At 44.0% G+C, this 16,844-nt stretch overlaps 1 protein-coding gene across 1 annotated transcript in view; it reads right to left on the reverse strand.

Annotated features, from left to right (window-relative positions):
• The window catches only part of tesk1b (testis associated actin remodelling kinase 1b), a 29,225-nt gene extending 19,681 nt beyond the window's left edge, over positions 1 to 9,544 (reverse strand). The window contains exons 1-2 of the mRNA XM_083993531.1: positions 9,283 to 9,544; positions 7,359 to 8,201 (exon numbers count right to left, since the gene is read on the reverse strand). Coding sequence (XP_083849657.1) covers positions 7,359 to 7,574 — 216 coding nt within the window. The 5' untranslated portion in view covers positions 7,575 to 8,201; positions 9,283 to 9,544. The remainder of the gene's footprint in view (positions 1 to 7,358; positions 8,202 to 9,282) is intronic.
• Positions 9,545 to 16,844: the final 7,300 nt, after the last annotated feature.

The raw sequence follows: 16,844 nt of genomic DNA on the forward strand, positions 1-16,844 counted from the left end.
CTCAAACTGGAGCGACGCAGCATCACTGAACAACTTCTGCAGCTTCTTAAAACCAGGCTGAAGCATCATTTGCCTCTAAAGAAGAAGAATGACTTCATGACAAAAACAGGAAAGCCTCGACCAATTTCACACTTGAGCTTTATGCTGAAGTGTGAAGACGCTGTGAGTTAAGTCCCCGAGGGTGTGTGTGTGTGTGTATGTCAGAGACTCGAGAAAATTACTTCTCCTACAGAAACTACTCGGGGCTTAAGCCGCCGCCTGAGGCTGGGGGCTCTCGGTTATAGCGTGAAGAAGCACGAGACAGAGGAGGAGAGTGTCACAGCCAGAGTGTGCATGTGTGTGCGCGTATGCATGTGCGCGTGCGTGCGTGCGTGTGTGTGCACAGGCCGAGTGAGACGAGGAGGCACCGAGCCGAGACGGGTCCATCAGTGAGTGAGCAGGGAGGTCCCCCCTCTGTGAAACACAACCTGATCCAGGGGAGGGAGAACACTGACTGAACAGTGCAGGTCTGACACCGAGGTGACCGCCCCCCTTCCTCCTCCTCCTCCTCCTCCTCCCTCCTGCTGCATACTCCAGCCTGAACACGACAAGTTCATACATGCACGTTTTTGTTTTTGCATTTGCAAAAAAGGTGTCAAAATTGGTAGAAGAGGAAGAAGGAGCTCCTATAGCAACCGTCTGTGACGTGGAGGAACGAGGAGACAGGACAGGACACAGTTCATGGAAAGAGACATGGCTGTTGATCCTTTAACAAGCCAACGCAAATTAAACTCCATTCATTTCCACGGCATCAGGGTGGAGGCAGAGATCTCACACACAGATATCTGCTAGGAAAAAAACAAAAAGACGTGGGTGAAAGAAATACACCGTGTGTTTGACGGCTTAAATGAGTATTTGGCGTTTCGGTGGGCTGACTCTTTAAAGAGTGATGGGACGGATGACGACATAGAAACACTATGTATCGCTGCTGCACCTCAAAAACATGCAACGATTCTTTTGCGATACCGGCTCTGGTCGACACTCTCATGCAAACACTGAGCCATTTGTTTACCTTATCACAAGGGAGCGGCTTTCCTTGAGGTCCAGCTCCAGTGTACCGCACTGCCAATACATGAAGGAGCGGAGGAAACACTCATTGTGCACTGATGTAAACACACATCAACGTCTTTTGAGATAAATATTAAAAAAAATATAAAAAAACAACAACGATAGCTGCAACGGACGGGAGGAGGAAATAGAAAAGTTGTGCAACTCTCATCAAGACTTCTCCATTTTAATCCCTGGGTCACTTGAAGTTTTTTTTTGTCTTTTTCTAAAAAGAGCAGTAAACACGGTGGTCAAGTGAAGACAGGCACATGACACGCTCAGCGCTTTCGTGTTTGTGCGGCTGTGCAGAACATAAACAGAGCTGAATACTTGTGCAGTGAATGGCGGAGGAGCAGAGCAGGCCCCGACTGGAGCGAGGGAGGAAGAGGAGTAATGAGGGGAAAAGTGCAGCACTAAGCCTCTGATGTTCAAGTCTGCACTGGCTCCCTCATACCGACACGACCCATCCAGAAGCCGCACGCACACACACGAAGTGAAGTGAGCCTCCTAATCCGGAAAACTGAAACTGATCACAAGCGCAGACCGATGATGATGGATGATGATGGGTTATGTGTGCGTGTGTGCAGCTCCGAAGAATCTGTTTGTTTTTCCCTCCCGTCATCGTCGTCGTGTTTTCTTTTGCAGAGATGAAAGTCGGATTTACGGGGAACTGGTCGCATCCCAACACGTCCTGGTGGGAGACTCCCATAATCACCATCACTCGTCACTCGTCAAGATTAGTTACTGATGAACTGAACCCAAAACCGATAAGATCTCACAGAAAAGAAAAGACTCTTCTTTGGAAAAGACTACTGTAACTTCACCCAGAATCCAATTTTTTTTTTTTTAAGGCAGAAAAGGCCTCATGCATATATTCTTTATTATAAATCTAATGACAAGTGTGCAAAACTGCTGAATATCAAACAATGTCGTGTAATTTAAATTCATTATCCACAAAAAAAAACTTGTCTATAATATGAAACGATTCACTTTAAATCAACATTTTCTAAGATGGCATGATTCAACTAAAGGTCGAGAAGTCAATGCTGAATTCCTGCTTGCACAGCAGATATACACCACACACTGTACACACACACACAGTACACACACAGGCAGTGGCACCACAGCAGTGTTTGGCAACCCATTTCCTTCACATTACCGCTCTGTCACAAGCAGCTGACACAAACACTGTCCACATCATGTCAACAGTATTTGTCCTCAGGATGCTCTCGTCTGTTTTAAATATCCGTTCTTATGCAATTACTCTTTCATCTTATAAACCATTATCTCCTACATGACATTAAACCTACACACACACACACACACCTCATCACTCCAGTCTAACCGGGCCGGTCACAGCCCATGTTGGATCGTTCCCATGTCGACCGGTTTTTGTTCTGCAGAGACTCTCAAGGAGTGACTCATGTAAATTGCAGCTTATTTCAATTTTAAATTACACCTCTCGCTTTTTTGTTACGGTTATCAAAACAATCAAATCAGCCTAGAGGTTATTTCTTGTAATGACACAACGACGATGTCGGGTAAAGCTATAAAACCTTTATCAATCTGTGCCATCGGCTATAGTGTGGTAATCGCTGAGCAAGAGGAACAGAGCTTGGATGGATTTATGATTAAGGCAGCAAAACGGAATTCATCTTAGTTAACTGCACAATGTTCAAGAAAATGCTGCCATTTGACATTTTGTATGCATGTTAACTTTGTGTAGGCTATGTTAACCTTTTGGAAAAGACCTTTTATTAGGCCTACTTGAGAAGATTGCTAGGCTACTAGTTTCATGTCATCCATACAGTTCGTATTCTATTGCACTTTACTTATGTAGCCTATTTTATCGTATTCCTATGTTTTTATTGATCTGTATGCAGCACTTTGGTCAACTTCAGTTGTTTTTCAAGTGCTTTATAAATAAAGTTTGAGTTGAGTGTGGTAGGCTAACTACACTAATTAGCTTAGGTAGCTAAACATGACCTGTCTAGGGCTTTTTTTCCACTTTGTACAAAACAATTAAGTGTAAAAATGACATGTTGAGGACTTTTGTGTCATATTACAGATTAAGAAATCAAGATAGTGGTGATTAATTTATCTTTAGACAAGCTAGCAGCTAGCACTTGGTTGACGCAGCTTAGCCGGCAAAAAAAGGAAACAGAGAAACCACTGTGAAACCCAAATATGTCATTTTTACACTCTAGTTTCATACAGATATAATAGTGGTGCTAGACTAGCAGCTGATGGAGAAACCTTGGTCCAACATTAAGCCCACAGACGCCTCTGACTGAGGCACTGAGCTTCTCAAAACAATGTTGTGAGATTTTCCATGTCTCATGTAAATTATGGAGACGGGCCAAATGAGAACCAAATCCGATAATAGAGAGGCCCTGCTCCGTTTCCTGCTTCTTGGACAGCAGGTGTTATCTACATTAGCAAATATGCCAATCTATTATCAGAACAGAAACAGCTGGAAAATGACGCAGTAAGCTCGGTAATCCAATTAAAAAATCGAACCATCCTGTTTGTTCAAAAAGGAAAGAAAAAAAAAGCATGCAGCCCTGAGAAACAGACAGAATAAATATATAATGACTCTGTGCACTTAACCAATGAGTGATGGTGCCAATTTATTTGTGATTGAGGTTATTACTAATGTGCCTTCAGGTTTTTTCAGGTCGAGTTTGAGCCTGATGGAAAAAAACAAAACAAAACAAAAGCAGGAGCCTCGCTGGTGATGTGCACACAGGGAGAGAGAGAGAGGGAGAGAGGGAGAGAGGGGGAACTTTCCTTTGAAGAATATTAAAAAAGGAAGATGAAAAACAGCACCTGAAGGATTTGTCTTGACACGTGTGCTCCTGTCCTTTTTCTCCCCCGTTTTTGTCTTTTGCTCTTTTTATTTTTTTTTTTCCCAGGTTGCACAATTGCACACTGGAGAGGTGAATGCATGCTGCCTCTCTGCCTGCAGCGAGCCTCCATTGATCTGCACTGAGGACTGGAGCTCAACAACAGCACAAACACACTCACATCCACACTCGCACACACACTCACACACGGCAGGAGGCCAGAGCCTTTGTAGCCCGAGCTCAGGACGTGCATTTTCAAAAGCCTGAATGTAAATATATGCAACATATACGTTTTAGTGCTGGGCTGAACTTCATAAACAAACCCTCTGAGGTGGGAGGTTCAGGCCTTTTCCCTCTGCACGACAGCGGGGACACGGGAACAATCGCTCACTCAGCACCGTCAGCAAACTTCTTTTTAAAATGTGACTGATAGCTGCGGTAACAATTTTGCATTTATATGGCGCTATCAAAGGGCAAGCTGATCCGAACCTAAGTGCCAACTTGACAAGGCAGCAGTAAACATGGTCACATTTGCATGCTCATTGGCCATTCAAAGGGCAAAGCTGAGGGGAGGGGCTTTGTGGAGCCTGAAGAGCCTCCTTTAAAAGAGGAGACAGCCCACAGGAGGGAAACCGCAGCACAGAAAGTCTTATTTAATGAGCCGAGGGTCAACTTAACCATGCGTTTTTCTTTCTTTTCTTAAAGACTGGCTTGGCTCAGAGAAGGTAATTAAGACGACTTTTTTATGAAGTGTCACAATCCTGCACTTTCACTTCATCTCTGTAACTACATGGTTTAAATATAGAGCTCAGACGCCACCATCCTGCCAAAGCTCATGTTTTTTTTTTTTTTTTTACCTATGCAGGTTGTGGAAAATTTCCATTTACTTGTCGCACCGAATATTTGACCCCTCTCAAAACTACAGTCATCCAAAACACAGCAAGGCCACATATAAACAAAGCACAGAATCGCATCTAATGAGAGAAGTCGATCATCATTTTTCAAACAAATCCACATCACACCTTCAGCTACAGACTCAGATCAGACAAACACTTGGAAAGAGGAAGCAGAAGAAAATACACTCACACTTTTCCTCCTGTGAGTCTTGGCACTCCTCCCACATGGGCATTAGGAAGCTCCTAATAATCTCTTATTAATATGAGGGCATCACTGTCGCCACTTGAGACTAAAGGGAGGCCTCACGCTTCACTTTCAACTACTATGACTGAGAATTTAAAATAAATAAATGGAGGTTTGGTCACACAGAGTTGAACACAAGTGATTTTTTAAAGTGTTTCCTTTGGGGATATTTTCAATGGTTGACTAATGAAGAGATTAGCAGTTTGACACAATTGATAACAGATATTAAACGGCTCCGACTTCCCCTTATAAAAGACACAGATGCAGCTGTTTAACATGTGATGAGAATGAGACCAACGACCTGGGAGCACTGACATGAAGCCATATTTAAAAAGCTATGAAACAGCATCACTCTGAGCTTTAAATGTAGAATGTGCAGGGAATATTAACTCTTAAATCAGCTGCTTTATTATTGATTCTTCATGATTAATCGGTGCATAATCCATTTAAACTAATCTCCAATAATTGTGAAAAACATCCATCACACTGTCGCAGAGCCGAGCAAATCAATCTGTCAGACCCACAATCCACTCAATCTATTTACAAAATATACACAAACACATGATAAAGGACTCAGATCATTATTATAGACAAATATTAAGAGTACTGCAACCTCTGTATCAAATTAATGGCCCGTTTTTTTTTACAAAAATATGTACATGACACCTCTAAAAGCTATTCATAAATGTGTCTCAGTCTTGTCCCATCACAAACGTGCCCCTCACAAAAGAGTAAAAAACTATCTGTATGAACTATGAACCCACTTTGAGCAACACAAGACTGTGTCAACTGCACAGCGAGGACGGAGGCAGCAGCAGGACTTTATCACCTCTGTGCATCAAAACCACAAGATCGAAGCAATAAGACACTCGATCCGTCATCGAGCTCGATCGCCTGAAGGCACCGCGAGCAGAGCAGAGTGCAGCCTGGTATTTAACGTTCACAGGAGAAAATTCATTAAGTCCCACTAGTGTTCAACAGACAAACAGCTGCACGCCCCACATCTGGCAGGTACAGTCGAGCAGGTTTCTGTCCTGAGTCTATACCACTGGAAGTTGTAAAATATATTTTTTTTTAAACTTCTGGAGCTTCAAGTTTTCTGAGTCTTAAACTCTTTTTACAGCATCTCTAAACTGATTTCAGTGGTTTCTTTCCCTCTCTCTCTCTCCGTTGTTCTCCCACTCTCACACCATCACATTCAGCTGTCATCATTAAAGCAGAAGTAAGCGATCCGGTCGTTTTGGCTAATGCTGCGTTCCAGGCAGGCTTTTGAAACCGTAAATTACAGCTTCAAGTCACAACTTACGACTTTGTAGCGTTCCAGGCAACCCACTCGTGTTTTTCCGACCTGTTTTACCGGTGAAAGTCACTATAACGGCCACTCGTAACTTCCGACCTGTAAACTCGTACCAGATCGAACTGGTACGACTTCACAGGTCGGAAAAACACGAGTTACGGGCTGCCTTGAACGCACCATAACAGTCCTCGTCCCTACGTCACCACATTCACGGCGTTCCTTGGCTGCACACACAGCCCTGCATGCCGTTCTCTCTCCTCATTGGATAAAAACTGTAGGATACGATAAATGTTTTCTCCTCGGCTCAGAGCAGAGCAGAGGGACTGAGAGACCCGTGTTTCAGTCCAAACACTCTATGTAAGTGATTGCTGTCGGAAGATATAACTATTTAAGACTTATATTAACACAAATATATCACTCACTTCTGCTTTAATAAAACGCTCTCTGGGATTATAGGTCACTAAAGGCTACTGGGTCAACCAGATAGAGAGAGAGAGAGAGAGATACCTTCTCCAGATCCACCTGCCCTGATTGTCTCCACTTACCACAACACAACACAGAGCGTCCAGTCCACTTTACACAACATGTGGGTCACTGTGGACATGTGACACCATCCGCCGTCAGTCCAGGCGTCCACACACACACACACACAAAACAAACAAACCCAATCAATCACTCACTGACTCACTCTGATTCAGCTGGGTTTGTTATCATATTGGTTGTTATATGGGTTGCCATGGGTACCGTTTGTTTTCAGAGATGCTGAGAGATCAAGTGGAGTTAACAGGAAGTCAACAACAGCTGAAAAGTTGCAGCAGCTCAACTAAGCTCAGCTCACACATCTGATTTAAAAAAAAGAAAAAAAGAAAAAAAAACACTGAAAGTTTGATGCTGCGTATCCATGGCGACCAGGAGGATGTTGTGCACGGATGTTGAGCAGAGTGAGTGAGTGAGTGAGTGAGTGAAGTGAAGTGTGTTGCACCTCTCACCTTGAACACCTCGGAGAAGAAGCCGGCGCCGATCTTCTCACGGCTGAAGTCGTCGAGCCGCGCGAGGCTGGACACGGCGCTGCGCAGGGCCCGGTACGAGGACGGCCGGATGCGGTTGGGGCCGTGGACGCTGTGCATGGGCTCCCGGTCCGGGTTCGATTCCCCCTGCCCCTGCCCCTGCTCCTGCTCCGGCACGACCCTCGTCTCCGTCTCCATCTCGGACAGCCCGGGAGGAGAAGGAGCGGGAGGGGAGGGGCCGGGAGGAGGAGGAGGAGGAGGAGGACGTGGGACGAGTGCGTAGTTTAAAATCCAGCCCGACTCCTGTTTACATTTCCCATGTCCGCTACAAGGCCACGGCCGCTGTGCAGGAGGAGGAGAGGAGGAGGAGGAGGAGGAGGAATGATAGCCGCTCAGTGGGGGGAAACCAAACCAAATGTCGCAGCTGCGGTCAGAGAGACAGACAGCGACCGGTTCGTCTTAATTCCTCAGTCAAATTCCTGCACTGGAAGTCTGCGCGTCTCTTCTCTTCTTGAGTCTCTCAGCGAAGCGCGCAGCTGCAGCGGTGCATCCTGCAGAGTCAGTGCGCAGTTTGGGTGAAGTCCCTCATGCCGTTTTCTTTTTTAAAACTGCGCAGGCTGCTGCTGCTGCTGCTGCTGCTGCTGTCTTGGCAGCTCTCTCTCCCTCTCTCTCTCCCTCTCTTCCTCTCTCTCCGTGTCTCGGCTTCCTCCAACTCTGCTCCTCCTGCAGTGGAAAAGGCCGGCGCTCCCCCCCTGGTTCCACCAATTGAATCGTGGGTTTCCAGTGCGCACGGAGCTGCCTCACTGACGCTGCAGCCTATTGAAACTGAAGAGGGACAATGAGGAGGAGGAGGAGGAGGAGGAGGAGGAGGGGGTGAGGAGGGGGGGGGGGCGGAAACAGACAGGGGCGTTAATTCACTAAATCATAAAGTGTGAGCGTCTTGACTGGATCAGATCTGCTGCTGCTGAAGAAACTCTCCCTCCTCACACTACACATCTCTCTCTCATTGGCAAAATTATTATTAATATTAATAATAATATTAGAGATCACACAACAACTGTCCTGCACTGACGCACGAGGCTGCACTGGATTCAAAGTGTGTGCACGAGCTGATGATGATGTATTTATAATAACTAACAAAAATCCATCAGGGAGTGTTGCTGCTGCTGTTGCTGCTGCTGCTGCTGGTGAGGCTGTCTGACATGTAATCTGCTGCTCGGTGATAAGTGCTCACATATCACCTCTCATCGTTATTGGCTGCACTTTGCACACACACACATGCACACACACAGCTACACGTGCACACACATGCACACACGCGCTGCTCTTCTCCCAAATTGATCCAATCACTCGGACATTTACACATCTAGTAGTAGTCTAATGGTCGCTCAGTCACATTGAGAGAGGAGGAGGGGAGAGAGGAGAGGGGAGAGGGGATAGGTTGGTGGTGGAGGGGTCGTCCAGCACGCACGCACGCACACGCACACATGCACGCACACATGCAGGCTGCAGGAGACTCCTCGATGCTCTGCAGAAAGCTGCGTGCCGCTCAGCCCCGACTGACTGACTGCGGCTCGTAAATTATGGATGTCAAACTGAGCTGAGTTTGTGAGCTCGTCTGTCACGGACTTAACTCCCCCGCAGGGACGGAGGTGACTTACAAACACACAACCTGGGCTAACTAACACACATAGCCTACATACAAAATATACCCTCACGACTCTTAAGTCAAAAATGCTGACGCGCAACTGTGTGCCTGCCGTGATCGCGAGGAGACGCGTGCTTGGCAGTGAGAGGGAGAGAGTGTGTGTGTGTGTGTGTGTGTGTGTGTGTGTGTGTGTGTGTGTGTGTGTGTGTGTGTGTGTGTGTGTGTGTGTGTGTGTGTGTGTGTGTGTGTGCGACTTACCTGGCCTAGAAACACACACAGGAGGCTCCACATGCGCCGGTGTGTGTCCTCTGCTGCTCGGATCAGCTGCGACGGCGGCGTCCGGTTACCGACGGCTTTATTTTACTAATTAATCATCCTTGTTGTGTGAACCGCCCTCTCTCTCTCTCACACACACACAGACAGACACACACACGCAGGCAGGCAGGCTTCCGTGGTTTCGTTTTACGTGCTCGCCGTCCTCCTCTCTCCTGCTCTGCTCTGCTCGGCTCTGCTCTGCCTCGCTCCGGGGTTTGGCTGCTTGACGGAAGAGGAGCGGTGACTTTTGCTGCGCTTTATTGGAGGCGGGGAGGAGGAGGAGGAGGAGGAGGTGAAGGGGGGCGGGTCTAACACTTGATCACCGCAAAAATACACCTGTGGGGGCGCTTAACCTGGCCCAGTTCTCACCTATGTGTGTGTGTGTGTGTTGGAGTTGCCACACCACAGCATCCAAACTGTGCATAATGTGTGTCCTGCTTGTGCCACAACAACTCACAGTGTTTTACAGGATGGAGGACGTTAGGTCATGTCCACTGTGCTGATTTGTCTCTTTTAGTTTTGAAAGCACTTTGACCTGAGAGGGAGGAGGATGCTCAAACAAATCATAATTCAGTATTTATGTTCATTGGATTCAGTTTTATAGCTACAGGGATGTGCACTAGAACCAGCTTCTGTCTTTTAACCCTGGTTTTAGCCTCAAAGCATGGGACAAATAAAAATACACTGCCCACCACTTGGATTCAACTAAGCTAATAGGTGAGAGCCTCCCATTGGATGATTATGTTTCAGCTGGCAACAACTTATATAACCCTATGCAGTCTAATTTCTTAAACAACCATGTTGGAAGACACATCCTGTGGTCCGGGAAAAGATGTTAACCTGTTTCAGAAGGGTCAAATTATTGGCATCAAGCAAATAAAACATCTAAGGAGATTACTGAGAATAAAATTGGGTTAAGAACCATCCAACACATTATTAAAAACTGGAAGGATAGCAGGGAAGAAGTGTCCAGACCTTAACCCCATTGAGAATCTTTGAAAAGTTAATGCAACTCTGAACGGAAATAAATTGCAGAAGCTTATCGAAACGATGCCACAGCATGTTGTAATCAAAGCTAATGAAATATTAGAGTGTGTGACTTTTTTTTGGACAGGCAGTGTATCTGTCTATCTAGTTTATGTTATATTTTGGTTGTTTTTTTTTGGCCCAACATAGGCTACACCCAGACGATCCTCAGCCCACATCTGGTCATTGTCCCTCCACATCTGAATTGAATTGAATTGAATTGAAATTTGTTTATTTCGGTCATACAACACCAACATCAAAATCAACCATTTTGTGTGAACAGTTTAGCCAAAACATATTATACACAATTGCAACCATACACACACACACAAAAAAAGAAAATATCATACAGTGACCGAAAAGGGAATAGGCTGAAGCCCGAGGCTTATATTTGCCTATCCTTTATACATCCTGTCCTCAGGTTCTCAGTGACAGGATGGATCTGACAGTACAGGCCAGTTTTGGGCTTAAACAGGGCGTCTGGGCTGCAGTTTGCAAGTTCGCCCCCACTCGGTTGTGCTTATCAAAATAACAAAACAAAAACTGCTGCTTTTGGGAAACACGATAATCCAAAAGGTTACAGCATCTTTACTGTTTCAGATTTTCCTGTGAAAGCTTTTATACAGTGACTTAATCTCATCTCAAACGTGCAGCCAGAGTCACAACAGCAGCCAGAAGACGCCACCAACCAGTGATCGACATCGTGTCTGTCCTCCTGCAGTCCACTTCAACTCAGATTTATCAAACGGATTTGTTGTCTGTACTGTAGATCTCAGAGCACAATCGAAGAAGGTCCCTCACTGTCTGTAAAGCTGCTGAGTGGACACTTGTGCAGATTATCCCTGATGGGAGATATTTACAAATGACAAATAAAGACCAAGTCCAGTTGGCGGCGTGCACTTTAGCTTCAAGTATAATAAAAAACATGGAAGTAAAAAGACATTTTTAATGACCCAGAATGTGTGCACACTCCTGGAGATCATTATTATCATCATTGTCTCACAGTTTTACTCAGATGCTCTTTAATTGTTTTACTTTACACTTTCTTCGGTTTTAACTCTTTTATCCCATCTTTTCTTGTATCTCATTTGTTTTTTATCACATATACCCCCCTTTTATTTATTTTTAACTGCATCCTTCACTCTAATTTGAGTCCTCCTGGTCTCAGTTTATTGTTGGGTTCTTGTATTGCCTGTGTTGCTGTATCACTTGGGCGGTCCACCTCTTATGGTTTTATGGCATTTGTGATGTGTCTCTTCTATATTGTTTTGTGAAGCACTTTGTAAAGTTGTGTTTTTAAAGGTGCTATATAAATAAAGTTAAGATTCCTTTATTTGTCCCACAGTGGGGAAATTTACATTTGTGCAGCAGCAAAAAAAAGTTACTATTATTATTAGTGGAAAAAGATGTGATGATATACTTAAAGTAAAACAATATCGTCTCTGTGATAAGAGAATATGTCTATAAGAGATTTACAAGACGACAGACGACAGTGGATGTTAATGCTCTTCACAGCTCTGTGGGGCCACCTGAACCCCAACGGGGCCCACAGAGGAGCCATAAAAAACCTGTGTCGTACAGCGTGGGGCCATCTCACACCTCGCCGCCACATACTCCCAGCGATGACACACACACACACACACATTGCACACACACACACACCGTTCACACGTCGAGTCGTAGCTGTGTGATTCTCTCCGAGCAGCAGCAGCAGCGTCTCTGCATTATTAACACAATCAGTTTAGTTTATTGGCGGCCGTCCTGCAGCCAAGCGACGACTCTGAAGTCACACCGCTGCGGCTGATTATAATGTGTATTTATTTATTATTTAGTGCTGCTGATCACTTATTCACCCTCTGGCTGCTCCGTTTGCTTTGAGTCCATGTTGGGCTTCAGTGAACATGTGTGTGAGGATTATGTGAAAGCATTCATGCGTACGTGTGTATGTGTGTGTGTGTGTGTGTGTGTGTGTGTGTGTGTGTGTGTGTGTGTGTGTGTGTGTGTGTGCAGACGGGGGGGGATTACGTTGACCCCTCTGACCCCTGTGACCTGTCTCAGGCTACTTTATCACCTAGTGGGGATATTTACTTGTGGACAGAGATTTTTGTTTGACATCTCTCTGTGTCCACATCAAAGAGTCGGCGTGAGGAGAAAACAACCAGCTCAGGTTAAACAGTCACTTCGAGACACTAATCCCTCTGAGATAACGTAGATATCCTCATTTGTTTGGACTTTTCAGCACAGAGATATTCGCCCCTTAAACTGATTTAGACATAACTCCACTACTTAAGTCAAAGCGTAGATCATCCTGATCAACTATCACTCCAGCACAAGTGGAAACAGTTAATTTTGACCTCTTATACAATCAAATATTCTTATGAGTGTTACATATTTAGAGAGAGAATTGACTCAGGAACAACTGGTATGGTAAAAAAAAACTTCTTGGATATGAAGATTGTTTTTAAATGTGCTCTATAAATAAACTGGAAGATTGTAGAGATGGACATCAGGAATTTAACCCATATCAGCATGAAAGATTTTTAGATGCTGATGGCAGTGACTCAACTAAGGCCTGGCATTGCAATTGCAACTGTGAACCCATAGAAATATTTATTGTTCTTTATTCATCTAATTATGCATTGCTTATTTATTTTCCTCATTATCATGTACCCCTGATAGGCCCATGAATGGGACCTGAATGTATCCACTGTTCCCACTGTTTGCGCTCTTTTCTGTGAATTGATTGATTGTGATTATCCTTCTCTCTCTCTCTTTTTTACGTTGTTGTTATCTTTGCTTTGTTTTTCTGGCAGATTGCTAACAGAATTGGCCTTTGGGGATAAATAAAGTTGTTTGCAGTAGAAGTTAAAAACAACAACAAGCTGCCTGTTAAATAAAGTTTATCTGGAATTAAATAAACACTGCATCATGTCGTTATCATCATGATACTTAGTGATCTGTCCCATGTTAAAACTCCTGCCCTCAAGGAAAGATTAAGTCCCCAAATGTATGTTAAACACATTTTAAAATGTATTATTATTTTTCTACCGACATAAATCAAGCTTTTTAAATAATGTTACTTGAGGCCACAGGGTTGAGCAACGTTATCAGTGTTTCTGATGTTTGATGCGGAGTATGAGGAATGTGTGCAGGTTGTAGCCGAATCCAAAACGAACCTCCCTACGGGAACAACAAAGTAGATGCTGTGACTCTGGTTCAGATTGTGATCTTTTATCTAATGTAACTTTATTGAAACAGTGACAGGCTCAAACATGACAGATAAGTGTTGTAGAAGCTGCTTGTTGTCCTGCGTGTGGTCTACTGCATTTTCAAAATAAAAGAAGATTAATTTGTGCATTTAAAGCTCTGCTTCAACATACAAGTACTTCTGTACTCCAGAGAAGTATTATGGAGTAAATGTTATACAAAAAACTAGAAGAGTACAAAGTAGTTAGTTCCTGTCCACCCCAGGTCATAACTTCCTTCCACTTCCTGAAAAAATGTCATGAGCAGTTTGAACTCTCGTTTTCAGCCATGACCTCCTGGCTTTATTTACTGCACCACGAGGTCACATTCTTGTTTCTAAGTGACATATCTCAACAACTTCCACTTCTAAGGATGAGTTGGGACAACTTTAAACTCATAAGCGTCGGGCATGTGGTCACATGGACGCTGACCATACACACATATTCTGGTCCTGCCAAAAGTTAAAAGAATACTGGGACAAAATATGGAGGGGTTTACAAAAAATGTAAGATAGCCTACTCTATTGGGGAATTTAACACGAGGCATAATACAAAAAGAGGATGCGTATGTTGTAAAAGGGATAGTTCAACATTTTGGCAAATTGGCCCGTTGCCATAATCCCTATAGTCACAGCAGTAGGTTTGTTACCTTTAATTGTCGGTGCAAGCTATTTTTGGAACGGCGGAGCAGAGCCGCGAGCTGCTCAGAGCTACGCTATGGAGGCTAATGGGATTTCTTGGTTTCCCTCATCAAACTCATCAAATACACAATCCAACAACTCTAAAACGCTCTGGTGGACAAGTTGTGACCTGCACATTCACCACGCTATGAGACAATAACAGAACGTTACGAGGCGGAGTTGTTTTAGAGGTAAATTCATGCAAAACTGCTGATGTGCGTTCCCGTCGGGGGCAGTTTTTTGGCAAGCAGTCTCTGCATAAATTATTTTAAAAAACCTCATAATCGCCACTACAAGATAAAAATGTTGAGTTCATAAAATTGTAATCCTGTTTCTGCTAACATGCTAAGATAAACTACACTAGTGAACATGGAGGCATTAAGCTTCATGCAGCAGTCTCACAGAAACATCTGTCTTCCTCAATTTCTCATATATTCTTTATAAATCGACCTAAACAAAAAACCCACACAAAAACCAATTAATGTTATTGGCAGATCCAAATCAATGTGATTTTAATAGACCTCCTATTTATCTGACACTAACTATCTCAACAAGCAGCACAAGGGCCCCAAATCAATGTGAGAGTCCATCTTTCTTACGTCCTCACAGGGGAACACACACACACATAACCACAAAAAATGTATTTGGATGAGGCCGTCTCGTGTGGTTCTCCTTCAGATCCCCTGCTGAAAAGTTTTAACGACGCCCAGCGGGAGGCGGATCAATATCTGCATCCAAATCCAACACCTGAGCTGACAGATCAATCTCCAAAGAGGACGATGGGAGACGTAGGACTACAACACACACATCCACAAGAGTTTATACTCACAGGGATTGTCAGGAAATGATGACGACGATGACGATGTCCTCACTTCCACATCGAGGAACACTTCATTATATCTGATTTTCCTGTTGTGATTCACACCTGCACGTCTCTGTAGAGCTCACACACACACACACACACACACACACACACACACACACACACACACACACACACACACACACACACACACACACACACACACACACACACACACACACACACACACACACACACACACACACACACACACACAGTAAATAAAACATCAACATCAGGCGTCTCCTGCTGCATCTGAAATTACACATTTCCACCTACATTATACTACACATGCAGGTCTGGACGGTGCAAATCTATATCCTGGACCTGCTGCTGCGTCCCCCATCTGAGCAGCGGCGGCCCCTCGTTAGAAGCTCGTCTCTGGGTGCTAAGTAACAAACACACACTCCCCCCCACACACCTCCTGCCCGACCCTGTACATGCAGCCGGGCGGGGGGCCAGGGGCCTTCGTAATTGGTTTTTGGAGCACACCAGCTGTTTCATGTGCCCGCGTGCCGGTCCCTGAAGGAGGTGCAGGCGTGACAGGGTGGGTGGGTGGGGGGTGGAGGAGTTGCCACATGGTCCACCTCACCCCCCCCCCCCCCCCCCCCCCTCTCCTCGTCCCCCTCTTCCTCTCATCATGGATAAAAGGCTGCTGCCAAATAGATAAATAGACTCCTGGAGATGGTCATGCTGCTGCTGCTGCTGCTGCTGGTGGTGTTGGGGGAAACCACCACATTATTACATACAGCTATACATAATACATAGAGATGATGTATGTGGCGCACACACACACACACACATGCACAAATCTAGTCTTTGACCTTGACAATATATACATTTTAAAGGCTGGTACCCCTATACCTCTACCCAAGGAGCATACTGTATATGTTGCTGTAATATAATACGATATAATATAAAACACTTTTGCCCATGAAGTTGGAATAAAACTTCTTTTTTTTTTTTTACATCTTCTCATGAAATGATTTTGGACAAAGTGATTTATTCTTGATATGTAAAGTGTATATCTTCTCAAAACGTTATTGATCAATCTCTTCCAAACGTATCACTGTGAAAATTAAACCACAATATAACAGGAATAAAAAGAGGAATATGTCTAAAAACCAAAATTATTCCAACTCCATTAGCAACAGTGTATAACATAACATAATAATAAAAATAATCATATATTATATCGTACGGTATGTTTTCTTCTATAAAAGGCGGAATTTTGTTGATTTCTATTTATATCTAATCTATATCTATACGTTTTCACTTTCATGTAGTTTCCACATGTGATATTAAACATGTGTCTGAAGTTTTGTTTTTCTTATTCTCAAAGGTCAACATTTACATCAAAAACTAAATTAAATTGCACATTTTCCACCTCCTTGTAAACGTATTGAGTAAAATTGGATCTTTTAGTATTTAAATATTGATTTGAAGGACCATTTATCAGTGAGTGAGTCAATATTACATCACTAAGGTGCCACACTATGTGAAATAAATGAAGTAGTTCTTGATTGGAGTGAAAACCCCCCAGGTGCTCTGTTTTCTTGTTTCATCCCATGAAGAATAATGAAGGAAAAACTCTTCTACTTTGAATTCTGATTAATGAAAATGGTCACTTAGGCTCATAAAACAAATCTTTTCAGCCCAGAGGGACAGACAGATCAGTCCAGACTGGTCTCC

The sequence above is a fragment of the Trachurus trachurus genome, assembly GCF_905171665.1.
Source record: "Trachurus trachurus genome assembly, chromosome: 18".
Classification (NCBI taxonomy): Eukaryota; Metazoa; Chordata; class Actinopteri; order Carangiformes; family Carangidae; genus Trachurus; species Trachurus trachurus.